The sequence below is a fragment of the Budorcas taxicolor genome, chromosome 20 (assembly GCF_023091745.1).
Source record: "Budorcas taxicolor isolate Tak-1 chromosome 20, Takin1.1, whole genome shotgun sequence".
Taxonomy (NCBI): domain Eukaryota; kingdom Metazoa; phylum Chordata; class Mammalia; order Artiodactyla; family Bovidae; genus Budorcas; species Budorcas taxicolor.
This window is the reverse complement of record NC_068929.1, coordinates 68,395,051-68,422,403: the sequence shown is the minus strand read 5'-3', so window position 1 is coordinate 68,422,403 and position 27,353 is coordinate 68,395,051. Positions and strand designations below refer to the sequence as shown.

Genomic DNA, 27,353 nt, shown 5'->3' with positions numbered 1-27,353 from the left:
AAACCCACAAACTTAGTTGGAAATGTTAATATATTCTGAAATTGAAAGATCAAATTGAGCCAATAAATCAGCCCACTGGGGATCTGACTTAACTCCTCAAGCTCTGACAGTAGACTTACTGAAAGCACTTGCTTTGTTTCCAACTAAAAGGAAATGTAAATATGTATCATAAGACATAATAGAAATGGAATGTATTTACCACATCCCAGAAGGAAAAGAAATTGTCAAAGTAAAAATAATAGAGACCACAATCTCTGATCAAACCTAGTGACATTGGAGTAACAAGGATAGACCAGAAATAATTTCCCTTTATAGTTACTCTTGTATTAAAAGGAAAAGAAAATTGAAAGTATAGGCTTTTTAGAAAAGAATGGCAATGAGTAGCTGTGAATCAAAAGCTGTGGGATTTGGCTAAAGCAGTAATTATAGGAATATTTATGTCTTTAAATGCATTTATTAGAAAATAGAAAAGATTAGCAGCAAATGACAGTCAAGGAAAAGAACAGTGAAAGTTCAAATAAAGAAGGAGGAAAGGATTATTTTAAGTTAAATTAGAGACCAATAATAAAGGAAATGATCAGAAAGCATGGACCTTAATAATAAGACAAAAGTTCATTCTTTGAGAACTTCAACAAACATGCAAAGCTTCAAAAATCTTATCTAGAGAGAATCAGAAAAATAACATGAAGGACAAGAAGGGATTGCTTCACCTATAACAACTTCAAAAACTGTAAGAGAATATTAAGGAGACATTTTGAATGTCTCACATTCAAAATTTAAATGAAAAGGATAATTTTCCAGGAAAGTTAAGCCAGTAAACATGATTGAAATGTGACATGTTTACTCCAAGAAGCACAGCCTGGGTCAGGTATACAATTGTGTGGACTTTAATCCCAACCCGTACCACTTGAGAGGATTGTTAACTTTTGGTTGGCTTCCCAGTTTCTCTGGGTGTCACTTTCTCTTGAGTAAAATGAGGTAAGAACAGTAGCCCTGCTGTCCCGGGTTACATATACATCTAAAGCCTTTAGAACTGTGCTGGACACATAGTATTGTATCACCATATTCTCCTGCCGTTCCAGCATCAGCTTCACCCTCCTGTCACCAGATGGCTTAGAGCTGAGACTTCCCGGACCTTCAATGAGAGATCATTCATATTTCAACAGTTACAGACCTAAGACAAAGGCGTTTATTTTTCTGACATCAGCCTTATGCAGATGGCATCGCCTTAACACCAGCAAGGAACCAGGGGAGCACAGAGTCACAGGAAACCCGTCAGAGGTCTCTTAGACGCATGAAAAGAACGGCCGATGGAAGTTGAGCAGATGAGTTCTGGTGTCTCTTCGGTCACAGGGATAGCAAGAGCCTTCCTACGCTCCCCTCCATCCACAGTGCTAACAGGACACCTGAGAGTCTGTGATGGGAAATGCTGAAACTGTGGATTCTGAGCAGGGGTTAAGGAGCAACGTCTGAGAAAAAGGGTGTTTGGGATGGGGGAGGCAAGGAAGCTTACAGAGCTTACCTTTCTGAGACTGTGAGTTACTCAAAACGCGGGTCTTACTCATGTTTGCTCCGTTCCAACCCAGCCTGGACCTGGCCATGAGACAAGTCAACAATCTAGGTGTATTTGGTATGTCTGCACCCTCCTAGCAGACACTTAACGTTGCTCATAAAATGTGAACAGATGTCGTTATCAGGCTAGGTATTTGAAAGCGTCTAGGACAGAACTCCGCACTCCATAAAAGCATCCTTGGGTCAGCCTTGAGTGCACAGTGGTTTGGAGTCAAGGTTTTGTAGATGTTGCTTGATGTGTGCTCATCTCTCAAGATAGAATAACTATCTGAGTGCCAGCTGAGTGGACCCTTCCTATCCTGATGGCATGAGGGGGTTCCTGAGTTCGCTGATGGCTCGCTTCTTTCCCCCCTGCTGGGGGCTCACAGCTGTGCACTCGCCGGGCATTTCGGCTTGTAGATTGCTCGTGTCTGAGCCTTCCTTTTGATGCATCAACATTCACTCTCAGTGTCCCCGCACTTCTCAGTCCCAAGTCTTCTGTCTTCAGTTTCTCTAGCCAACCTCACTGGCTCGAGCTTCCACAGTGATCTCAGGTACCACCAGACCTCTCTTCGGATGTTGCATTTAAATTTCAGCTTGGATTATTCGTTGGGGCTCATCTTTTCTAATACTCCCAAACCCTTCTTCCTTTGGATTACATGATGTTTTAAGAGGCCTTGAGTTTTCATTATATAAAGGACCTCTCAGAAATGCATACAATTCCTGCAAACAGTTTTATCCTTTGAATGAAAGGACGTTTTAAGATACCTTAAATTTCTGAATTGTTTAAAGGAACTCTGAGAAATGCATACAGTTCTCGTGACCACTTCTACTTGTAACCGGAGGGTGACAACCTGTAGCTTAGTGGGCTCTTTACTCACCTGATCACAGGAAGCTTGTGTGTTCATTGGCTCATGCAAAAATGCAAAGGCCGTGGAGTGAGAACGGGGAATGAGGTTTCCGTGGACATCGATGAGGCTGCCCTGGAGGCAAAACTGCCAGGACATCGAGACAGGGAAGGGGGCACATGATGGCCACGGTCGGGTGTGGGCGTGAAGGTGCTGGTTGCAGAGGCAAGTCGTGTAAAGAGGGTTTTTCTCTTACCGAGAAATGATGCGGGTAGGACAGTTTTAATGTCGTATCACAGCAAGTTGTTTAGACACAGCCATAGATACATTTTGCTATGGACATATCTCTGGCTTGTTTTTAGCTCCATTTTCATTTCTCAAAGATATTAGTGAGGAATGAAGTCCTCATTTTAAAAATCCTAATTCAAGCCACAGGTATTCATGATGGCTTTCCAGGAAAACCGAAGCTGTCCCCACACTAACATGTTCCTTTTTGTTTCCCGGTAGAACGTCCATTCTCGGGATTTCCTTTGGAGCAGCGTTTCTCTCACTTGCCTTTATCCTTTTCGTCTGCTTTGCTGGACAGCTTTTGGTAGGTACTTCACATATGCAACTTCTTTGAAAATGTGCTCACTGAAAACTGATTGCTCGATCAAAATAGGGAGCTTGCTGATTTACTGTTTCACAAGATACACAGACCAGTAGAGAAGCCAGTATCCTTCATGTCAACAGCCCAGACTATGAACTGAGGAAGCCTGTAACAACCAAGACACTAACTCAAGGGTTACCTGAAATACTGGATAGCATGCTGTAAAATCACATTTGTGTTTATTTGTTTCTGTCAACATTTTGTACTATCCCTTTTAAGTTTTCAGAGTATTTATAGCAGCAAATACTAGTGTAATAGGAGGCTTTTAATGACCAGGAGAATTAAAGTGTAAACCAAGTGTGTCTTTGATAATGACTTCCACAAGGTATAAAATTTTGGAAAATATGAAAATAACAAATGTAAAAATATCTTTTATTAGTGTTTTAACTTAAAACCAATCATAGTCAGTGCTTATGGTTTAAATGCTAGTTCAGGATATAAGAAGTAAACCCCACTGGACTCTTGAGTGCAAAGCAGTTGTTGCTGGGTGGCCCTGGATCGCTGAGAGCATCCTAAGAAAGCTGACAATGAGATAGAAGTCCCAAAAGATAGTCAAGGTTTCATTTTGTTCACTGGAAATGAGTTGAAACAGGACTGAACCAGAGGCCAAGCATGGGTGCATCCTGGTCTGATATATGGCATCATTTGGCCAAAAAAAGGATTAAGATTCCAAAGCGTGTCTCTGCCTCTGGACAGTGGATGCTGCACCCTTCTGCCCTGAACCTTTGCAGACTTTGGTGGGTTCTGTTTGCTATATCATAGTTTGAATGTTTCCAATTGGATTGGAAACTTCCAAAAGTAAGACTATGGTTTCTGATTTCCTCAAATGCACACATGGCATCTCAAGTCGCTTAAAAATCCCCTGAAGACCTCACAGGTTGTAGAGAAGACAGAGTAACTGTTGACCATGGGGATCTTTGTCAAGTTCTGAGATGCGAGGAATTCCTAACATACGAGGAAGTCTGACTTTCTATGTGCAGATTTCCCTTGGATGGAGACGCACACACACTCCACCCTTTCTCTTCCTGACTCCCCCGAAGACACCTGCAGCCTGTGTTCTCCAGTTTTCAGAAGGGGGATGATCATCTGTGGTTCTGTTGGAAATCTAAACCCTGCTCTCATTAAAGCTGTGTATATCCTTGTGTCTGAGTAGACATACTTCCCGTTTTCTTGGAATCCAGTCCTGAGGGTGGCAGGAGAATAGTTAGGGTTTCAGACTGACTTTTCTTCCCACTGAAAGTGAAAGTGTCAGTCACACAGTCATGTCTGACTCTTTTGCAACCCCATGGACTGTAGCCTGCCCGGCTCCTCTGTGCGTGGAATTCTCCAGGCAAGAATATTGGAGTGGGTTGCCATTGCCTTCTCCAGGGAATCTTCCCAACCCAGGGATCAATCCGGGTCTCCCATATTGCAGGCAGATTCCTTACCATCTGGTCCACTAAGTTGCTATAAAAAAGAAACACAGAGCGGGAAGGGAGAATCCCTGGGGCAACTTTCCTGCCTTGGTGAGAAAGTTTCAGTAACATCTCCCCTCTCAGCCCCGCTATAATCTGACCACAGTGTTGAACTTTCATGGCTTGGGGTCCTTCCTGTAAGAGCCTCAGGGTGATCAAAATTCAACATTCCTGGCTTCTGGTTCCTCCTAGAAACCAGAGCCTTCCCTGGGGGCGTCCCAAGATTCTAATGCCCCCACACCAGATGCTACAAAGTTCTTTTTAACTCTGCGTTGTCCCAAAGAGAAAAGTTCAAGGCTGCAAATGAACCGATGTTTACCTCCTTCCCGGGGGAAGCCTGTGCTTTGCCAAAGTGGTCAGGAAGACCAAGCTTAAAGACATCTGGTCTCTCTCAACTTGAATGGATAGGATCCGTGCCCCAGTCTCCCCCTACTGGCCACTTGTGATCCTTAATCCACATGTAATCCTGGTAAAATTAAGGAATTCTTCTGGTTCCACTATTTTCACTCTTTAAAATAGTCTGTAAGGATTTTTTTTTTTTTAACACACAACATCAAACATGGTATTGCACAAAGGCTTTAAATGTGCTTTCTATTCAACCCTCCAAATTCAGTCAAAAACTACACATATCACCCTTGAGATTCTTGTTGTCTTTTCCAAGCCAGAATTTCCTCACACGAAGTTTGGAGAACAACCGTCTTTAAAGTTTCTCGGGACGATTGGAGATTGTCCCGAGGGAAGGCTTCCCCCAGAGAAGGCTCTGATATCTAGGAGGAACCAGAAGCCAGGAATGTTGAACTTTGATCACCCTGAGGCTCTTACAGGAAGGACGCCAAGCCATGAAAGTACCTAACAGAATACTGACAGATTTTCGACAAACAGCAACTACTATTATTTTCCATCACTGCATATTTTAGAGTGCCTATTCATGGGGTCAGAGAAGGCAATGGCACCCCACTCCAGTACTCTTGCCTAGAAAATCCCATGGGCGGAGGAGCCTGGTGGGCTGCAGTCCATGGGGTCGCAAAGAGTCAGACACGACTGAGAGACTTCACTTTCACTTTTCACTTTCATGCATTGGAGAAGGAAATGGCAACCCACTCCAGTGTTCTTGCCTGGAGAATCCCAGGGACGGGGGAGCCTGGTGGGCTGCCGTCTATGGGGTCGCACAGAGTCGGACATGACTGAAGCGACTTAGCAGCAGCAGCAGCAGCATTCATGGGCTCGCAAAGAGTCTGACACGACTGAGCGACTGAACTGAACTGAACTGATTCTTAGAGCACTTTAGACAAACCTGTATTTTAGGCAACAGAAACCAGCATTAACTTTTTAAAATTAATATGAGTGTTTAGAACACTCTAAACAGTGTTTAGAACAAAGATCAAAATGATAAATGCTTGCTTCTTTTTTTTTAATTACCATTCTTACACATGACATTTAATGTAATACTTAGTGTCCCTCTACAAAGAATAAATTTAAATTGAAGAAGTAAAAAGCCTACATATATAACAAATATTCCACAGTGGTCATGGAGAAGTATGAGATTTTATTGTGATTTGTCCTTTTTAATGGATTAAATACTGGGTTTATGAAAGACTACTGAATATCCCAGGCTCATGTTCTACTGACTTATGTTAACCTTCTGAAAATTTAATGCCAAAGGCAGTATCAGTGCTAATATTGATATTAAATTCTCTGTATGAAAAGTGAAATCAAAATACTTCTGTAAAGGAGTTGGAGAAAAGGTAAGCCTGGCAAATATTTTTTTTCCTCCAAAAGTTTTACCTTTATTATCATCTTTTGCACAGAAAGTACAGCACAAGTAAGTAAAATTGATAGGTCATTGACCAGCTGGGTTTAATAAAAAGATGAAGTGAAAGTGAAGTCACACAGTCATGTCCGACTCTTTGCAACCCCATGGACTGTAGCCTACCAGGCTTCTCAGTTCCTGGGATTTTCCAGACAAGAGAACTGGAGTGGGTTGCCATTTCCTTCTCCAGGGGATCTTCCTGACCCAGGGGTCAAACCCAGATCTCCTGCATTGTAGGCAGATGCTTTACCCTCTGAGCCACTAGGGAAGCCCCTAATAAAAAGGTAGGGACACATCAAAATGGGTAAAAAATAAAGAGTGATAAATCAAATGCAGTTTTTTTCCTATTGATTAAAAAAAAAAAAGTGGTATTTGTTCAGTGACTCGTTCAGAGAAAAATGTCAGGGAATCTGTTCCTGATTGTTGTGAGAAGCCCTGCCTTTCCATCCACTCTGGTTACTGCCAGTCCACCCCATCCCCAGGCTCTTCCAGAAGCAATCACCCCACACACACATTGCCCACGTCTCAGTTCTTGCCCATGGAGGTGGGTTCTGCACCTGCTCACCTTCCTGGAAACTTTCTCGGGAACCTCACCAGCCTCTGTGATGGGCCCTTCTTGAAGCACCATGGGACACTGGGTCTGTGCCATGTTGTTTAGCACTCAATAAGTGACATCCCTTTGATCCCCTTTTTAAAAAGTTTCTGCTGAGTGTGACTGTGGTTTCTGCTGGTATATAACAGGATGCTTAAGACCAGGGTTGTTTCCGTCACTTGCTTTCTATCTCCCAGTGAATCCAGCAGAATGCTGGACATGTAGATGTGTTTATAATAAGTGCATGCTAAGTAAACATTTGGGCTTCCCAGGTGGCGCTAGTAGTAAATCGCCCGCCTGCCCATGCAGGAGACATAGCAGACTCAGGTTCGATCCCTGAGTCAGGAAGATCTCCTGGAGGAGGGCACAGCAACCCACTCCAGTGTTCTTGCCTGGAGAATCTCATGGACAGAGGAGTGGTCCATAGGGTCGCAAAGCATCGGATGTGACTGAAGCGATTTGGCGCGCACACACACAAGTCAGCATTATTGGATGTCCGTCATTTCCATGAGGTTCTTTTTCCCTTCCTCCACTCTTGAGATCCAAGTAACACCTCCTCTGTCTCACCACCCGGCTCCCGTGTTCATCCTCAGGCAGTTATGTTCCCTGTGAGCCCTGATCATTCTCCTTCCTCCAGATGCCCTGGGTGGGGATGGGCTTGGTGTGCACATGAATGTATGAAGGAGTGACTGGTCCACAGCCCTCATCCTGCTGCACTGAAATTCCTTCTGACGTGTGCCATGATTCCTTAACTCTGAAGTGCCTCGGGCTGGCTCTTCCATTGGAAACAATTTTGTGACCTTCACCAGCTAATTCTGAAGAAAATTAGCAAAAGGAAAACTAGCCTTTTCCACCTAGTGCCTGCTTGTTGGGCTTCCTATTTGTATTCTTTTCAGCTCAGTTCAGTTCAGTTCACTCACTCAGTTGTGTCTGACTCTTTGCGACCCCATCAACCGCAGCACGCCAGGCCTCCCTGTCCATCACCAACTCCCGGAGTTCACTCAGACTCACGTCCATCGAGTCCGTGATGCCATCCAGCCGTCTCATCCTCTGTCGTCCCCTTCTCCTCCTGCCCCCAGTCCCTCCCAGCATGAGAGTCTTTTCCAATGAGTCAACTCTTAGCATGAGGTGGCCAAAGTATTGGAGTTTCAGCTTTAGCATCATTCCTTCCAAAGAAATCCCAGGGCTGATCTCCTTCAGAATGGACTGGTTGGATCTCCTTGCAGTCCAAGGGACTCTCAAGAGTCTTCTCCAACACCACAGTTCAAAAGCATCAATTCTTCAGCACTCAGCCTACTTCACAGTCCAACTCTCACATCCATACATGACCACAGGAAAACCCATAGCCTTGACTAGACGGACCTTAGTAGGCAAAGTAATGTCTCTGCTTTTGAATATGCTATCTAGGTTGGTCATAACTTTTCTTCCAAGGAGTAAGCGTCTTTTAATTTCATGGCTGCAGTCACCATCTGCAGTGATTTTGGAGCCCCCAAAAATAAAGTCTGCCACTGTTTCCACTGTTTCCCCATCTATTTCCCATGAAGTGATGGGACCAGATGCCATGATCTTCGTTTTCTGAATGTTGAGCTTTAAGCCAACTTTTTCACTCTCTTCTTTCACTTTGATCAAGAGGCTTTTTAGTTCCTCTTCACTTTCTGCCATAAGGGTGGTGTCATCTGCATATCTGAGGTTATTGATAATTCTCCCGGCAATCTTGATTCCAGCTTGTATTTCTTCCAGTCCAGCGTTTCTCATGATGTACTCTGCATATGAGTATTCTTTTAGGCGAAAAAAAAATCTTCAATGAGCTCATCTCAGCCTTGTTTTGTTCACTGACTGTCCCAGACACTTGAAACACAAAGTATTTAATGAGTCGCAAAGAGTCGGACACGACTGAGCTACTTCACTTTCACTTTTCACTTTCATGCATTGGAGAAGGAAATGGCACCCCACTCCAGTGTTCTTGCCTGGAGAATCCCGGGGACGGGGGAGCCTAGTGGGCTGCCGTCTATGGGGTCACACAGAGTCAGATACAACTGAAGCGACTTGGCAGCGGCAGCAGCTTGAAGGAATGTCAGGTTGCAAATGCAACCACCTGGCACCACTGCTGAGGGAAGCCCCACCCCATCCTCACCCAGACTTGACCTCTCCCAAGCTCCCAGTTCTGAATCCAGCTCGCAGTTGCCGCATCCCTACTCCCAGTTCTGACAGGCTCCTGGCCTCCCAGCATCCTGGGCCAGCATCCTGTGTGCTTACTTGTCAGGTCTCCTTCAGCGCCTCTGCATCAGTTCTCCTGTGAGGTCCTTGGTTTTCTACAGCAAATGCTGGTTAGCATTTCAGAGTCGTAATCTTGAGATCTGAAAGGGAACTGAGAGATAACCTTGTCCAGGTCTGCACTTGGGGGATGAGGGACCCAGGGCCCGAGATGTGGTTCATTTCCATGAGTTTCCATTTCTACTTATTTAAAAGAAAAGTTTCCCTGCATGAAAAATAATGCAGGAGTCATAAGTAGATCCCCAGGAAGCAGATGGAGACTTTGGGTCATGGTCAGGAATATGAGAACCACAAGATCTGCAGAAGTTCCCTGTTCTTGGATAAGAACCTTCAGAACCAATGTTGACTGCTTAAGACAGGCGAGATCCGTGAATAGTTCTACATCTTACCTCATTGCAGTTTACAAATGATAAACGTTGTATTGTATTAAAAGTGAAGACTTAACTCTGCTAGGCATTTTATGTAAACTGGCTCATTTATCCACACAAGAGTCCTTGGAGGGAAGGCTCATTCTACAGTTAATGAAAGAGAAGGTCCATAGGTTTCATAACTTGCCCTGAAGTGTTACTATACAACAAGTAGGTTTTGGAGCCTTTGGGAAGAAGCCTTAGAATCCTTGTACTAAATCGGAGGCAAGTTCCAGAGGATGCTAGACTGTGTGCGGAGAGACACTGGCAAGTGCTGAAGAGGAATGTCCACCGTCCTGGCCGTGGACCGTCATGGTACTGAAGCGGCCTCGTAGTGATTGCTAAGCATCAGCGGCTCAAAGGCAAAAAAGTCAGGCAAGATAACGTCACACAGAACCTAATTCACAGTGGCCTCTTGTCTAGTTTTCCAGTATATTCAGCTGTTGACCTAGTTTATGTAAAACTGGATTTTAGACAAGGTATAACTCCATCTTAAAATACATTCAGTAAAACAGAGAAAAAACTTCATTTATAAGTCAATTTAGACTCAAAATATTCTAAGCAAGAAAGTTCATAGCAATACTTGCAAAATATTTTCACATATATGAAAGCCCTTCAAAGTGTTTTCATTATGTATTATTTTATTTGATAATCAAAACAATCCATTTTATCTGAGTAGAAACTAAGATGCAGAATAAGAGATTCAAGTTTACATTTCCATAACAATCAGCAATAAAAAATAATAATAGCTGTCATCACCATGGTAGTAATAAAAATAAGTGCATTTTTATTGCCAAGTTTAACTTTTCTAAACTACCTGAAGTAGACTTAAACCTCTGCAAGAAACACAAGAGATATAACCATAAATAACAAAGACGCCTCCCACAAAAGCCTTCTTGATGAAATGTCTTTTAGAAGAACTATGCCAGATTCAGCAAATGAAAATGTTAGAAAATGTCAGGAGAAATTTTTCTCTCTGTGTGGCTTTCTTGCCACTTTGTATGGCAGAGATAACACAGTATCAGCCCACCAACCTTGTTCCCAGCAGAGATGAAAGCACAAATATAGAGAGTCCTGGGGACAGAAAATAGGCCACATGCCAGCTGATAGAAAAGCCTCCTACCCACAGGAGTGTTTTTCCCTTGAAGTCTGTTTTCTCTAATATCAATACAAGCCTGCCAGCTTCCTCTTGGTTAGTATTTTCCCCATCTTCTTGTTCGGCTTTTCCTTGCTATATAGGTGTGTCTCTTGTACACAACATCTAAGTGTATGTTATGTTCTCTGATCCAAGAGTCTTTTTCTTTAAGCTGACAAGCATAATACATTTATGTGTATTACAATTATTGCTAGTCGTCTTTTGCTTTTTTTAATCCATCATATATGTTTTTGCTTCTGTTTATGTTTCCTCTTCTCCTGTCATCTCCTGGACAAATGGAGCTTATTGAGTCCCCTCTATTCCCTCTAGTGACTGGGCAGTTACACATCCTCATCTTTTCTTTCAGGGATCAACATAAAATGTGTGACATGCACATTTCTCACCGGGTCCGTTATTGTCTCCATCTTCTTGTTGAAAAATGCAGGCACCATCCTCTAACCCTTTTCCGTTGTCCCTCTGACGTTGTCTAGATTTTTCTGTGTTATTCATTGTTATCGGTACTCTGGTTTAATGGTCTCTTTGTTCATGTTCTTCTGAATATCATGCCTTCCTCCATGTGCAGCGTTCATATTTCATAGGATTATCCCTTTTGTAATCCTCTCCATGAGAGCCTATATATAATATACCCCAATCAGCTTTTATATTAAAAAAAAAAAAAAGAAAAACAGCCTCTTTTCCTCTTTGACTAATACTTTACGATAATGTTGCTAACATTTTGAAAACATGAGTCCATATTTTCTTGGATTTGAATGTGCTGAGGAGAAATCTAGTCCGATTGTGGTCCTTGATGAGATGTCCTTTCTCTGTTTTTGTAGAACTCGCTCTGTGTCCTGGGCAACAGATTCTTTGTATTGAGGAAGAGGTTTGCTTCTCTTTCACCTTGACGTGACTCAGTGCCTCATCTCGACTATAGAGTTCATATTCTGTTCCAGGTCCATGACGGCGTTGTCCCATATTTCCCTGTATTTCGCCTTTTTCTCAGTCTTTCCATTCTATTTTTTCTCAAACTTCATTCCAAGTATGTTTGGTCTTCTTATTGAACCTTGTGTGCCTTAACTGCATACATTTTATCTCTGTATTTCTGCACTCTTTTATGGGTTGTCTCCTTAGAGCTGTCTTACCCTCTTCAGCATAACGATTGAGTATTTAATCTCAATATCTACATGTTTGTTGCTAAAGAGTCTATGGAACTCATTTAAAAGTAAACCTGTTACTTTCTCTTAACTGCTTATCATTATGAACTCTAATCCATGGATTTTTTTAAATTTAATCTTATTTTATAGACTACTTCAGATTGATTTGTGAATCTTACGATACTCATTCTATTATCTGTTATTTCTGTTGATTCTTCCTTGTACGGTCCATTGTATTCCTCAGCTCACGGTGCAAGCGTGCATGCTTATTCGTGTCTTCCTTGTACAGTCCATTGTATGCTGCAGCTCGTGGTGCAAGCGTGCATGTTTATTCGTGTCTGACTCTTAGCAACCCTATGGACTGTAGCCCTCCAGACTCCTCCATCCATGGAATTTTCCAGGCAAGAGTACTGGAGTGGGTTCCCATTTCCTTCTCCAGGGGATCTTCCCAAGCTGGGAATCGAACCCGTGTCTCTTTCACCTCCTACACTGGCAGGCAGATTCTTTACCACTGTGCCACTTGGGAAGCCCCTTATGTAGCTCGTAGTTTTTGTTCACTGTGAGATCGTGTTCGGTAGGGACTGCCCCCTTCCCAACTGGTATGTGCGTTGCATCCTGCAATGTGACGTGTCATCATAAGCAGCGTTGTACTTGCTGCAGCCACAGCCCCAAGACCTTTCTCTGGTTTTTGGTCTGATCAGTAACCACTCACCTTGAGATTCTCATTATGAAGCAGATAATATGATTTCAAAACCAACACCCATATTTAGAGTCTGAGTTTGCATTGGAAGTTTATTTATACTTTCTTGGTCTAGAGTATGGACTTTCTAGACTTCTCTACTTGGAGAGAATAGCCTTCTGAGGCTTCTGGTTTTATTCAGCAGTCTTGGTCCCAGCTACCCACCTGTTGCAGACCCAAGACAACATCTTTTCCCTGTGGGCATCAAAAGCCCAGCCCAGTGATGTTCAGTTCCAGGACACTCTGGGGCCAGTCCCACAGTCTCCATCCTTCTATCAGTAGCCTCCTTCTTTGTTTTACACCCCTAGGAATTCCTCTCTGCATCCACTGTTAAGACAGTGAGCTTTCTCAGCGAGCATCTGTTGAGTTCTATTCGCTGAATCCTGGGCTGCCTCTAGGAATACAAGGATTGTGATGGGAATTCACTGGTGGTCCAGTGATTAGGACTCAGTGCTTTCGCTGCTAAGGACCTGGGTTTGATCCCTGGTAAGGGAACCAAAATCCCATAAGTTGTGCAGTGTGGCAGACACACACACACACACACACACACACACACACATGAGTTGTGAGGTGGCTCCACCAGGTCTCCAGGTGGCCAGAGGCAAGCATTTAGGCAAAGAGAACACGATGAAGGCGATGGCACCCACTCCAGTGCTCTTGCCTGGGAAATCCCATGAATGGAGGAGCCTGGTAGATTACAGTCCATGGGGTCTTGAAGAGTCAACACGACTGAGCAACTTCACTTCACTAACACGATATAGATGGTGCTGTGAGAGCCACCCAGTGGATGCAAAACAGAGGAATATGGCTCAGCCAAGGCGTATGAGAGAAACAGGATGATTTTGTGAAATATTTGTTGTTGTTCAGTCACTAAGCCGTGTTCAGCTCTGACCCCGTGGCCTGCAGCGTACCAGGCTCCTCTGTCTGCCAGTATCTGCCAGAGTTTGCTCAAACTCATGTCCACTGAGTCGGTGATGCCATCCAACCATCTCATCCTCTGTCGTCCCCCTTCTCCTTTTGCCTTCAGTCTTTCCCAGCCTCAGGGTCTATATGATTGATTGAAATAAAAGCCTGTGGGAAGTCCAAGCCCAATTAAATAATAAAGTAGACACATCAGTCTCTGTGACAGCAAATGCATGGAGTAATTATTGCTGCATGGCGGTGAGAGTGCTTGCCCGATTAAAATGCCACGGTAGGTGTTCCTTTAGACAAACACACAAAAGCGCGTGTTCACATGCCCAGCTTCACCATAGTTTTCAGACAAGAGGAGTTCTATTTTTCTCATGATAAAAGTTTGTTACCAAACCACTGTGATACATCTAAAACTTTCTGAAATGTCTCTCACTTTATTGCATTTCACTTTATATAAGCGGCGACTACTTTGCGGGTACCTTGTTTTATTTTTAAAAGGAACAAACTAATGAGACTGCAAGCCCAATCTGCTTTAATAATTATCACACCGAATGATGAGGAATTCTAGAACTGCAGAGACGACCTACTGTTTCCAATGCAGAAGTTTCAAAAAACAAAAAAGCAAGAGAGGAAGGAAGGAACGGGAAATATTTTTGGCAGAGATATTTTTTTCTTCATTTTTAATCCAAAACACTGTGTATGAACATGTTATTTTTACATGGAGAATCTTCTGCCTGTACTGGATGAACCAGACTCTTTCTAGCAACCCACACTGCTCACCGTCCCTGGCACCAACTCCATGGTTTTCACATACATTTATATTCTTTCCCCTTCTGCCTCTCCCACTACACTTAGCACCAATTCCATATTGATCAGTGGATGGATGTGGCATTAACAGCCAAGAGCATTTCTAGAAGATGCTCAGTGAGCTTGCTCTAGGTAATAAGAGACAATCATACGATACAGTGAGCCTCACTGATGATCAAGACAGAAGAAACAGATTTGGCAGAAACGATGCTGGTGATTAAACCAAAGATCAAATAGAATGATTACCCTGAGCTGATAGCAGGCTTGTTCTCATCTTCATATGAAGAGGATGTTCTAAATAAATGCCACAATATTCTTTGAGGTGGTATCATTTATAATGTCTCACTGTGTGTGTGTGTGTGTGTGTGTGTGTGTGTGTGTGTGTGTGTACGCACGCGCACTCAGTCATGTCCCACTGTTTGCTATCCCCATGGACTGTGGCCCTCCAGGCTCCTCTGTCCATGGGATTCTGCAAGCAAGAATACTGGAGTGGGTTGCCATTTCCTATACCAGGGGATCTTCCCGACCCAGGGATCGAACCTGCATCTCTTTCACCTCCTTCACCTCCAAGATTGGCAGGTGGATTTTCTTCTGTGGTTCTACCTGGGAGGCCTGTAATGTCTTGTTATATATTAGTTGCTCAGTCGTGTCTGACTCTTTGCAACCCTGTGGACTATAGCCTGACAGGCTCCTCTGTCCATGGAATTCCCCAGGCAAGAATACTGGAGTGGATTTTCGATTCCTCCTCCAGGGTATCTTCCCAACCCAAGGATCGAACCCAGGTCTTCTGCATTGCAGGGAGAATCTTTAACATCTGAGCACCAGGGAAGCCCAATGTCTCATTGCTGCTGCTGCTGCTAAGTCACTTCAGTCGTGTCTGACTCTGCGAGATCCCGTAGATGGCAGCCCACCAGGCTCCCCCGTCCCTGGGATTCTCCAGGCAAGAACACTGGAGTGGGTTGCCATTTCCTTCTCCAGTGCATGAAAGTGAAAAGTGAAAGTGAAGTCACTCAGTTGTATCCAACTCTTAGCGACTCCATGGACTGTGTAGCCCACCAGGCTCCTCCATCCAGGGGATTTTCCAGGCAAGAGTGCTGGAGTGGGGTGCCATTGCCTTCTCCGAATGTCTCATTAGGATGGTGTAAATTTTGATAAACTATTTATCCATCAGGGAGTTTATTTGAATACTTAACCCAAAACAGAATAAACTGAACTAAATTATCAGGTTAGGACATACATTGTAATTTTTATTCAGAGCAACAAATGAAATCAGTGTTCCCATTTTTCCTCAATCAGATTCTCTCTACTGTAAGTTTTTAGTCTTTTTCTCCTTTTCCCCATCGTTGGTTTCTTCTCCTGTTTCTGTCTTCCTCTTCCTCCTCTTCTCCCCGCGCTGTCTTTATAGTTCAGGATCTGTACCCCCAGCACCGCTGTCTGGATCCTTGCCCTTGGCACCAGCAGTGTTACCACTTTTCATGTTTCAGAACAGTTGTATTTACTTTGCCTCGATTTGATGAAGAGATGAAAAGATAGGGGCGGCTGCCTGCCTCTATGACCTGGAGAACCATGAGTATATGGCATAATAGGTTAAAGAACGATTGCATATGAGGGCTTGGAGGCACACAGGAAGACTAAACAGAGACGGAAATGAACCCGCTTCATTCTGAATCTGGTGTCTGGGGCCCAGTGTGCACCAAACCCGTGCATCTTTAGTGAGCAGCTTCAAGGAGATCGCTCTTTGCGGGACTGAATAGGACCATGGCAGATTTCCAGGACAGTCTGCCATGTATTCAGTAGGCAAACGGAGGCAGTAGTTTCTAGGGCCACCACTGTGTCATTTTGCCCAGTGTGTCACAGGAGCAGAAAAACGTGTAGGTCTGCCCACATCTGCTTCAGCACATGCCTAGTCTATGAGTGGAACATGACATAGTCCCATTAGCTGGCATATTTGGCAATACCATCACCATGCATTGCTCTAAAAATTCAAACAGCAATTTTTAAAATTTTACAATTTCAACAATATGTTTGTGTAATAACTAGATATTTTACCTAATTGACTGCAACACGTAATCTGAGCTAGAGTTAAACACTCTCTTAAATCAGCGGTTTTGTGTTTTCTGCTCTTAAGATTTTTATTATCATATCTATTGACAGTTTCTGTGTACAGACACAAAAGCATCCGTTTTAATAATTTTCTTTTAAATAGAAACCCTAATCTTAGTCAATTAGGATGCAAACACATAAATATTGTCTTCATTTTCCAGGATCCAGCCAAATGCATCATCTTCTATTTTAATATGAGCTGGATGACTATGATATTCTTTTGAATCTCTGCTCTTTGCACTCTGTTACAGCTTCTCCTCCCAAATACAGATATGACTGTGGCTTCAGTCAGTCAGTCAATTCAGTCCCTCGGGTGTGTCCAACTCTTTGCAACCCCTTGGACCGCAGCACGCCAGGCCTCCCTGTCCATCGCCAACTCCCATAGTCTACCCAAACTCATTTCCATTGATTCGGTGATGCCATCCAACCATCTCATCCTCTGTTGCCCACTTCTGCCTTCAATCCCTCCCAGCATCAGGGTCTTTTCAAATGAGTCTCCTCTTTGCATCAGGTGGCCAAAGTATTAGAGTTTCAGCTTCAACATCAGTCCTTCCAATGAATATTCAGGCCTGATGTCCTTTAGGATGGACTGGTTGGATCTCCTTGCAGTCCAAGGGACTCTCAAGAGTCTTTTCCAACACCACAGTTCAAAAACACTGTGGCTTATGGTATTAATATTATTCAGTGTAGGATGTGCTAGAAGGATAATGATACTCTTTCAGGTGAGCGTCCTCCAGCTGTGTCATCCTGAATGACACCACATGTTCACAGCATTGAAGGGCCTCTCTTCAGACAACAGATTTAAGGACTTCGCCAACCCCCGTTCAAACCATGCTTTGGAGAAGAAACTTAAGGCATAAATCTGGCTCCCCATGACTTGCTAACAGGAAGACGCTCTGCAGAGCCTGGCCGCTAGCCTGACGTTCAGCCCCTGGAGCCCAGGGCAGTATTGGCTCATCCCTCCAGACAGGCTGTAGGAGAGATCAGAGGAGGTCCCAGGAAACTCTGCCCAAAGAGTGAGCCCTGGGATTCCACATCACAGGTGTTAGAGGCTATAGACAGATGTTCTGCCTCTCTTTAGACCAGGAGCTGGAGGGGGAAATAACTATAGTAAAAAGGAGAGAAAATAATGGTTTTTATGTTCATCTAGGGTTTTCCAGGTGGTGCTAGGGGTAAAGAACCCCCCTGCTGCCAGTGCAGGAGATGTAAGAGACACAGGTTCTATCCCTGGGTTGGGAAGATCCCCTGAGGAGGGCAAGACAACCCACTCCAGTATTCTTTCCTGGAGAATCCCATAGGCAGAGAAGCCTGGCAGTTTATAGTCCACGGGGTCACGAAGAGCTGGACAAGACTGAAGCGAATTAACATGCATGCAGATATAAGGCAAATAGATTTTTAGTCACTGACATGTTCCTGAGAATTATGTTTTCTTCACAAATAAGAAAAACTAATACATATGTCTTGTTTTGGGCACCTTATGTAGCTCATTTAAATCTCTTAAAAACCAAAGAGGCAGGTACTGTTGTTATTCTTATTTCAGAGATGAAGAAACCAAGGCCGGAGAGGGTCAGTAACTTGCAGAAAGTCTCACAGCTGTGGGGCTTGATTCCCCAGCCACAGGGCTGGTTGCCTTTCTAACCATCTCTCATCCCGTAGTGTACATGAGTGCAAGCTCAGCCACTTCCACTGTGTCTGACTCTTTTGCAACCCTATGGACTGTAGCCACCAGGCTCCTTTGGCCTTGGAATTCTCCAGGCAAGGATACTAGAGTGGGTTACCATTCCCTTCTCCAGGGGATCTTCTCAACCCAGGGGTCAAACCCATGTGTCCTGCATTTGCAAGTGGATTCTTTATCAACTGCACCACCTGGGAAGGCAACACAGCAAAGTATATAAGATTAACACTGCTGAACTCTGCACTTAAAAATGGTTAAGAGCTATTTGCAGGGCAGGAATAGAGACACAGACATAGAGAACAGACGTGGACACAGTGGGGGAAGGGGAGGGTGGGGCGACTTGGGAGAGTAGCATTGACGTATGTGCATGATCACGTGTGAAATAGACAGCTAGTGGGAAGCAGCTGTCTAATAGAGGGAGCCCAGCTCAGTGCCGGAGAAGGCAGTGGCACCCCACTCCAGTGCTCTCGCCCAGACAATCCCATGGACGGAGGGGCCCTGCAGTCCATGGGGTCGCTAGGAGTCGGACACGACTGAGCGACTTCCCTTTCACTTTTTGCTTTCATGCAGTGGAGAAGGAAATGGCAACCCACTCCAGTGTTCTTGCCTGGAGAATCCCAGGGACGGGGGAGCCTGGTGGGCTGCCATCTATGGGATCGCACAGAGTCGGACACAACTGAAGCGACTCAGCAGCTGCAGCAGCAACTCAGTGCTCTGTGATGACTTAGAGGGGTGGGATGGGTGAAGTGGGAGGGAGGCTCAAGAGGGAGGGGTTATGAGTACGCATATGATTCCTCTTTTTTGTTGTATGGCGGAAACCCACACAACACTGTGAAGTGATTATACTCCAGTTTTTTTGAAAAGCCCTAAGAATGTTACAAAAAGAAAAAGCAGTTAAGAGGATAAATTTCATCTTATGTGTTTTTAACACAATTAAAAATAGTATTTTTATAATAAAAACTAGGGCTTCTCCACGTGGGGGAAGCCCTCTCAGGACAGGATGAGGTGCAGCCATCACCACGAGCCACAGCTGAGAGCGCTGGGGGTCATCTCCACAGGGACAGGTTCCAGACTATCGTATTGTGTGGTGCAGATGAACTCTTAGGATCAGCTGCATGTTGAGCTGTTTCCTACACAAATCACCTGAATTTCTGAAAACGGCTTCCTCACAGCTGTGATCTGAGACCCAATACGTCCGCCAGAGTCGTTTAATTAACTGGCGTATTTTTCCTTTACCAGAAGAATTTTTAAACATAATTTCAGGTCTCTCTTAAAGGACATACAAGCGTGTCGTAATCTGTCATAGAAATTTAATGAATTTGTTCCCAGCTTGTAAGAAGAATGCCAACATGGTCTACTGGTCTCACGTATGAAGAAGATCGGTGCATCCTGTGTTTTAAACATCCTTGAGAAAAATACATAAAATAGCAACGCGTTTCTTTTTCTTTCTCTCCGCTCTTAGCAATGCAGCAAGAAAGCATCTGCTTCTCTCCTGTGGCTTTTAAAGTCATCGGGCATCATCGCCAACCGGCCTTGGCCTCGGATGTCCCTGACGGTCATCACCACAGCCATCATATTGACCATGGCCGTGTTCAATATGGTGAGTCACAGCCTGGACATGCCGTGGTGTCCATCTCGTGGGATATGGCCTTTCTCGTGGGATTTGGTCCATCTCATGGCATTTTGAAACCTTCCCCATAGCTCCTTCGGTGATACCCATTGCTGCCTCTTTAAATTCAACATCCAACCGCTTTGCATAAAGGAAGGGTGCTTCCTGGGGAGGCCCCCAGGGAGGGAGGGAGACTCCTTCCAGCAGCTTCCCACTCCCTAGCTCGTCCTGACTCCAGCTATGGAAATGCCACTGAATGTTAGCAGGCTAATCACCAGGGAGACCAGAATCAGCAAATTAGAGAGACTGCAGTGGGAATGGGGTGCTGCTTTGGGCTTTAAAGGGCCTGATTTCAGACATCACCATCACTCCCACCTTAACCAGCTGGGTGGTTTTGAAGAATTTTCATTAAAAGCTTCCACAGGCTCCATTTCACTTCTCATGAGAAAGCTGAGACTTTCTCAGTGAGAACTGACACTTCTCTGTTAAGGTGGATTTTTCAGGTAAATTAACTGATGCTCCTGGCACACTTAGGATGGCATCAGGCATTTGGTAAGTACTGAACCAGGGGTTGCTCTTACCATATCAATGTTTTTAGTGGTATATCCTTAAAAGCAGACACTTCGGTAATCAGTGCCGATTAAGACACATCCTTTTTATTATTCTCACATCATCACCATCGACCACCACGCATTCACTCAACAAAAAAATAACATATATCGAGCATAAATACACACCTGGTACTTCACTAGATCCTTGGAACCCAAAGTGAGTTTGTCTCCCCGGAGTTTATGGCCAAATTTAGGAGACTGACAGCTGGGTAAGAGGTTATGAAAGAGTCTGACAGTGGAAGCATGACGGGGTGGGGCAAGGATAGGGGAACCAGGCCAGCAGGACGGAATTCTGAAAATGGACACAAGTAGTTTTCACCGGATGATGGAGGGAAGATCAGGAGGGCAGACATTTAGCATCAGGACAAAGAGAGAAATGTGTCCTAAGAAGCAGCAAAAAGTAAGGCTGAAGAAGTAGGCAGGGACCGTGACGGTTTGCTTGAGATCTGTCCTCAATGTTATACCATGGGTCACACCCATGTATATGGGTTTGTACGGACGCACCTGGAGATTCAGGTGAGGGTGATGCCAACTGGAAGGCAGATGGGCTGGGGTAGCAGAGGCCGGGGTGGACTGGCCCCCTCTTCTCCGTCACTCTGCCTCGATAGTCCACCTTAAGGACACCCGGGAAGAAGGTGGCAGACAAGCACCAGCTTCCCTCCCATCTCCCTCTTCCTGTCCATCAGGGCGGGAATAGTGTGCGCTCCTGGGTGTCTTCCCGTGGGCTTAAGAGCTGTGCTGGCTCCTCCCGCTTCCCTGACCACGCAGCCCAGCTCCCTGTAGCTCCCCTGAGAAGCCCGGGCCCTAAGGTAGGTCTTCTTCCAAGGCAGGGGCCATTGAGGGGTGTCCCTGCGACTCCTGTTTCCTTGGTACACACCTGCTCAGCCTCAGAGCTCAGCTTGCAAAGAGGCTGCCCCCAGCTGGGCCTGTGCAGTAAGAGCTGATGGTGTCTGTTGGGAGAGAGGGCTCTGCAGTCAAGTCCTTGTAGATGGAAGACTTCCCGGACCAGCTGGCCCTTGGTCTTGGGTTCCTGTGTGGAGTTGTCCTGCTGTGTCACGTTCATCCATGGCAACTCCACCATCCCGGCCCTCCCCCCCAGACTCCTCCCAGCCCATCTCCCCTCCCCCTGGACATGCACAGCACCCAAGGCCATCTTCCTGCGCCAAGGGTGATGACACCTTGCGCCAGGGATGGAGACCCTTTCTTCTAGATCTCAAGCATCCTTGCATCATGACAGCGCTTATTTCCAACAAAGGCGTCATCAGGACTGACCAGGGAAGAGCTGGGACATGGTACCTGGTCCGGACAGGAAATTCCCTCGAGAATGATCCTCCTCCAGAGGGATTTCAGATCTCAAGGGCTGGAGGGGATGTTGGCCGCCATCAGCCTGAGGCTTGTGTTCATGAGGCATCCCGACAACCGCCCGAGGACTCTCTGCGTGACGACCCAAGGAGAGTGTAACTGTGGCCCCAGCGCGGTCAGCAGAGTTGGGGGTGGGGTGGCCTCCTGGTGAGGAGCGTGTGATGCAGAACTGAGGACCAGCCTTTCCTGGAAGAGCCCTTCAGCCAGTGGGTCACTATCTGCTGGACTCCAGCCTTCCCGCACAGGCAGTACCGTTGGCTATGGCATGTGAATACATCACCACAGAGGAAGATGGACAGAGACACGGGGGGTGGCGGGAGCCTTGGAGAAACAGGGGCATTTCCTAAAGCGGGTTCCTCGTGCTGGACTTCGTAGCAAGCGTGTGTGTGTTAGTCCTGCTGCTCTAGGGGCCAACTCTCTGGGAAAAAGAGCCAGCTGGCTCCAGGAAGAGCTCAGTGAAGTGAGCTGTAGGGGAACAGCTTGGAAAGAGTGGACTTCACCACGAAGGCGGGTAGCGCAGGGAGAAGCAGAACATCCTTGAAGGACATAAGCTAGAGCTCTGGGGAGTTCTAATACACCAAGTCTGTGTCCTGTGTCCCCCAACCCTTATCGTTAAGCTTCTTCATCCCTTTGGAGGGTTTCCCTGATGGCTCATTGAGTAAAGAATCTACCTGCCAGTGCAGGAGGCACAGAAGACCCAGGTTCAATCCTTGTCTCAGGAAGATCCCCTGGAGAAGGGAGTGGCAACCCACTCCAGTATTCTTGCCTGGAAAATCCCACGTACAGAGGAGTCTGGTGGGTTACAGTCCAAAGGGTCACGAAGAGTCAGACACACCTGAGCTACTAAACACAGCACACATCCCTTCAAAGTGTGTTCACTTACCTGTGCACTCACCTGTGCATACATCCTGAAAGTTGACACAACGTTTAACACAGCATCACACACCTGATGGCGAGGTCTTTTTTTTTTTTTTCTTGCATCCCAGGAAAGCACCTTTTATACAAGGAAGGGCCATTCCACAGTTACTAAATGAGAGAAGAATGAATGAATGAAAACATGTTTTTTATGAAATCCGGTTTGACCTTATAAAACCAGGATTCATCAGATAATTTTTAAAAGACAGAATTGAAATGGGAAACAAATATGATGTGAAAGCTGATTGTATTTCTCCTAGGATAATTAGTGATTGACAGGCAGTTCAGTCACCATCTATAAATGTTTGATGAGCTCTGACTCTTTGGGACCCTATGGACTATAGCCCACCAAGTTCCTCTGTCCATGAAGTTTTCCAAGCAAGAATACTGGAGTGGGTTGCCGTGTCCTCCTCCAGGGAACCTTCCCCACCCAGGGATAGAACCTGGATCTCCTGCATTGCAGGCAGATTCTTTACCATCTGAGCCACCAGGAAGCCACCGATTAACACATTTTTACAGTAACTGCTGGGAAGATCCCCTGGAGAAGGGAACAGCTACCCACTCCAGTATTCTGGCCTGGAGAATTCCGTGGACTGTACAGTCTATGGGGTCGCAAAGAGTCAGACACAACTGAGTGACTCACTTTCACAGTAACTGCAATCCCTTTGGAGTGAAGAATTGCATTTTGTATACCCTAAATATGTCTTCCAGTGTCATTTTCGGTCCTCAAAAAGAAAGAAGTGCATTGCCAAGTGCGGTAGAGAAGTCTATGGAAGACACAATAAAAGTCTGATGGATCAACTTTGAGAAAGAATGAAATGAGGCTCAGCGCACTGGGCTGCCTCCTATAGGACTAGAGCCTTGGAGCAAGGAAAAGCCTTAAGTTACTTGTTCCTGTCCATTATTTTTCTCGATACCTGATGAATTTAGTGGTTCTTCGCCATCCAGAGGCTCTTATTTTTGTTTCAAGGAAGTATCACAAAACAGTACAAAATCCAACATTAGGTAGAGAGAAGAAATACTTTCCCTAGTTAGTGGGTTTTCTCCTCATGTCTTATTCATCACGGGAAGGACTGGTCCATCCGGTGCCATCCCTGATCACATCTGATGACTTACAGAGAAATGTTCTCCAGCTACTAGATCCCCAGCCACTTGAGTTTTGACTGCGTCAGGCACAAAGTCTGGTGTTCCTAGCCCCACTGCAGGGTGCTGTGACCTCCCTGGGGTCACACGCATCCCCAGGGGGTGCCAGGCAAGGGAAGTGGGCTCCAGGACCCTCACTCACATTCAGGAAAGATGGCTCCTCCCACTGGGGAGGCGGGTACCAGTCTTGACCTGTATGTGGTTAGATGCTCTCAGCAGTTTTCCTAGCCCTACTTGAAAAATCTCCATCCTCATTTAATAGGCTACTATTAAATGCAGTAGAGCTTTTAAACTTATCCTGGTACTTCTTTTAAGAATACAATTTCTAGACTAACAGCCCTACTCCCAAGTTGTAGCTTTGCTATTTGTTAGCAGTGAGTAACCCAGTGAAGCTAATCCAGGCCCTGGACTAACATTCCAAGGGGAAGAGCAGCTCCGTTGTTCAGGGTTTAGGGGAGGGGCTGCCTTCCTGAGCAAGCTCTCCTTAAGGCACTGGGTGTGCACAGACTCAGTTGCTCAGTCGGGTCCACCTCTTTGCAACCTCATGAAATGTAGCCCACCAGGCTTCTCTGTCCATGGGATTCTCCGGGCAAGAATACTGGAGTGGGTAGCCATTTCTTCCTTCAGAGGACCTTCCCAACCCAGGAAATGAACCCACGTCTCCTGCATATCCTGCGTTGGCGGTTGGGGTCTTTACCACTGAGCCACCTGGGAAGCCCTAAGTCACTGGGAAGATGATGTACTTCTGCTCAGGGAAGGTCGTCATTTTAAAGTCACAGCACATTCAGACCCTCTTCTGTGGCTTCTGTGATGTTGGAGTGTTCTTTTAGGGTAGAGGGAAAAATGCTTTCCTCTTCTTCCCTTTCCCCCCGTCTTTTTCTGTTTTCAGTGCTTGTTGCTTTTCCTTTGGGGAAACTCTCTATGTATAACCGAGTCTATCATTTCAACCGTGGTTGAGCGTACCTTCGGGGCATTCGGTGTATCTGCAGCTTTGTGCTCCGCTCACCCTCTCCATTTGCAGAAATTTGTCATCGTCGTGCACAGAAGCTCTGTTCCTGTGAACAACGACTTCCCCTCACCCCCAACCCCTGGTAAGGTCTGTTCTGCTTTCTGCCACGGTGACCTTGCCCACCCTAGAAAACCTCCTACACGTGAGATGACACGCTGTTAGTCTCTTTGTGTCTGGCTCATTCCACTTCGGATAACATGTTTAAGGTTCTCATTTTCTTTTTGATGCCCAGTCCCTTCACACCAGGGAAAAACTCCTGGTTTGCCCTGGATTTTTCCAGCCAGTGGCAAACAGCCCTTATTAAACTGCTTTTCTGTCACCACCTGCCATCACCTTCTTTCCCTTGGGAGAGAGAGAAGCTGCAGGGGTGATGTGAGGACCGAGGCCCCCCACCAGCGCCCTCTGCTCCTGACTGTGTGGGCGGGCCCCTTCATGCTGAGCCCCCATGTGGATTTTCAGTCACTAATGTTTCTCCCGAGCTGAAATCTCAGAGCCCTTGTAAGAGCCAGGGTTAGTGGGGATGGTGTTCTTTACCTCTCATTACACACTAACGTCGGAGAAGACAATGGCGGCCCACTCCAGCACTCTTGCCTGGAGAATCCCATAGACGGAGGAGCCTGGTAGGCTGCAGTCCATGGGGTCGCTAAGAGTCGGACACCACTGAGAGACTTCACTTTCACTTTTCCCTTTCATGCATTGGAGAAGGCAATGGCAACCCACTCCAGTGTTCTTGCCTGGAGAAACCCAGGGACGGGGGAGCCTGGTGGGCTGCCATCTGTGGGGTCGCACAGAGTCAGACATGACTGAAGCGACTTAGCAGCAGCAGCAGCACGCTACCATGGGCTTCCCCGGTGGCGCTAGTGGTGAAGAACCTGCCTGCCGATGCAGGAGACATAAGAGTTGCAGGTTCAATCCCTGGGTGGGGAAGATCCCCTGGAGGGGGCATGTCTACCCACTCCAGTATTCTTGCCTGGAGAGTCCCATATAAAGAGGAGCCTGACACAGTCCAGAGGGTGACAAAGAGTTGGACACAACTGAAGCGACTTAGCATACATGCGCACACTAACATAAATGACAAAATGTCCAGGTGAGCTTTATTTAAAATGAATTGTGAGATATTACCAGGACATTTTAAATACCACACTCCAATAAAAAGTAGAGAAAACCAACCAGTTATCCTGACTTTTTTCCCCACATATAGGGTTTGGGGTATCAAATAGCTAGAGACCTCTGTGTTTTGTTCCATTTTCGTTCCCAGCTGGCTATTCAGAGCCATGTCTGAGAAGCTCAAATCCTCTGCCATTTTTTTTCTGACATTTTGACACTTTCATCACGTGATGCCTCCCAAAATTTTGTACCTTTTCCGAGAAACTGCCCAGAGACTAATTATAAATAGCCCAGCTTTGTGAGCCACCTAGACACAGAGCTAGCCAGGGTTAACTAGTGGTTAATTGATAATCTAATTCTAATTGGTTAATTACTTCTAACTCCAACCAAATGACAAGCAATGATGTTATCGGGCACAAGCACGGTATTAAATTGCATGTTCACAATTTCATATTACTTGAAAAACATAATTCTGAGATGCTTTACATTGTCTGGGAAATGTAACAATTGGAAGGAGGGCTAAAAATATGCACTCAATTGGGATATCTTGTCCGGGGGATGAACATTTTCCCAACTAGGACAAAGGTTGTAGAAATACTAAAATAGGTCCAGAGAGGAGTTCCCCCAAATAATTATGAAACTAGAAATGCATTCTGTGCAGAAAACTGTGGCACCTTAACCCAGGAGGGAGAAGGATGTGGGGCTGATAACCCTCAAGCCTGGCCTGGCTGTAATTAGAAGTTTGTTATTTTTAAGTGGCTAAGGAGACGAAAGAGGAAAATTGGTTCCAAACTGCAGTATGAAGCCGCACAGACAGGACAAGGAGGCCTTGATTTTAGGGGTAGTTAATTAAACACTAGAAGAAAGTAGCTGAAGGGGGTTAATGAAGCATTCCTGAATGTGGTGATTAAAGTTCTCCACGGCTTTTCAAGTTCAACCATCCTACTATCGCAGAGCCTTCTTGCAAAACAAAGCTTTCACAGGATATATTATTACTCATTTGCTTTCTTCTTTTTATGCTGATATAATTAAGAAAGGTTTTTCTTTCATTATTTTACGATCTCAGATTCCTGAGACTAGTAACCTATCAATCTAAACGGTCTCCTTCTATTTGTTGTTTCCTTTAGTATTTAAATCAAATGTATGTTGGGTCTGTCAAATCTAATTTTTTACATTTTGGAGTCTTGTATTTGGCCAGCAATTACTCCATTTTTTTCCTGTTATATTTTTCCAAAATAATCAGCACATTTATATTTCATCCAAGGTTTGTAACATTTTTGATAAATTATTTAGTATTAATAGTAAAAAATAATATCTCCTGGCATGCTGCAGTCCATGGGGTCGCAAAGAGTTGGACACAACTTAGCGACCAAACAACAATTCGTGAAAGAAATCTACATGTATTTGACTTTTAAATTAGTATTTTGCAGCATTTTATCAAAATATATAATGGGCAGAAACACTGTATCTAGAACCATTCTTGGAAT

The 27,353-nt window shown here is 45.2% G+C and overlaps 1 protein-coding gene across 1 annotated transcript in view; it reads left to right on the top strand.

Annotated features, from left to right (window-relative positions):
* ADCY2 (adenylate cyclase 2) overlaps positions 1–27,353 on the top strand; it is a 460,851-nt gene that overhangs the window by 370,897 nt on the left and 62,601 nt on the right. The window contains exons 15-16 of the mRNA XM_052659207.1: positions 2,907–2,991; positions 19,573–19,710. Coding sequence (XP_052515167.1) covers positions 2,907–2,991; positions 19,573–19,710 — 223 coding nt within the window. The remainder of the gene's footprint in view (positions 1–2,906; positions 2,992–19,572; positions 19,711–27,353) is intronic.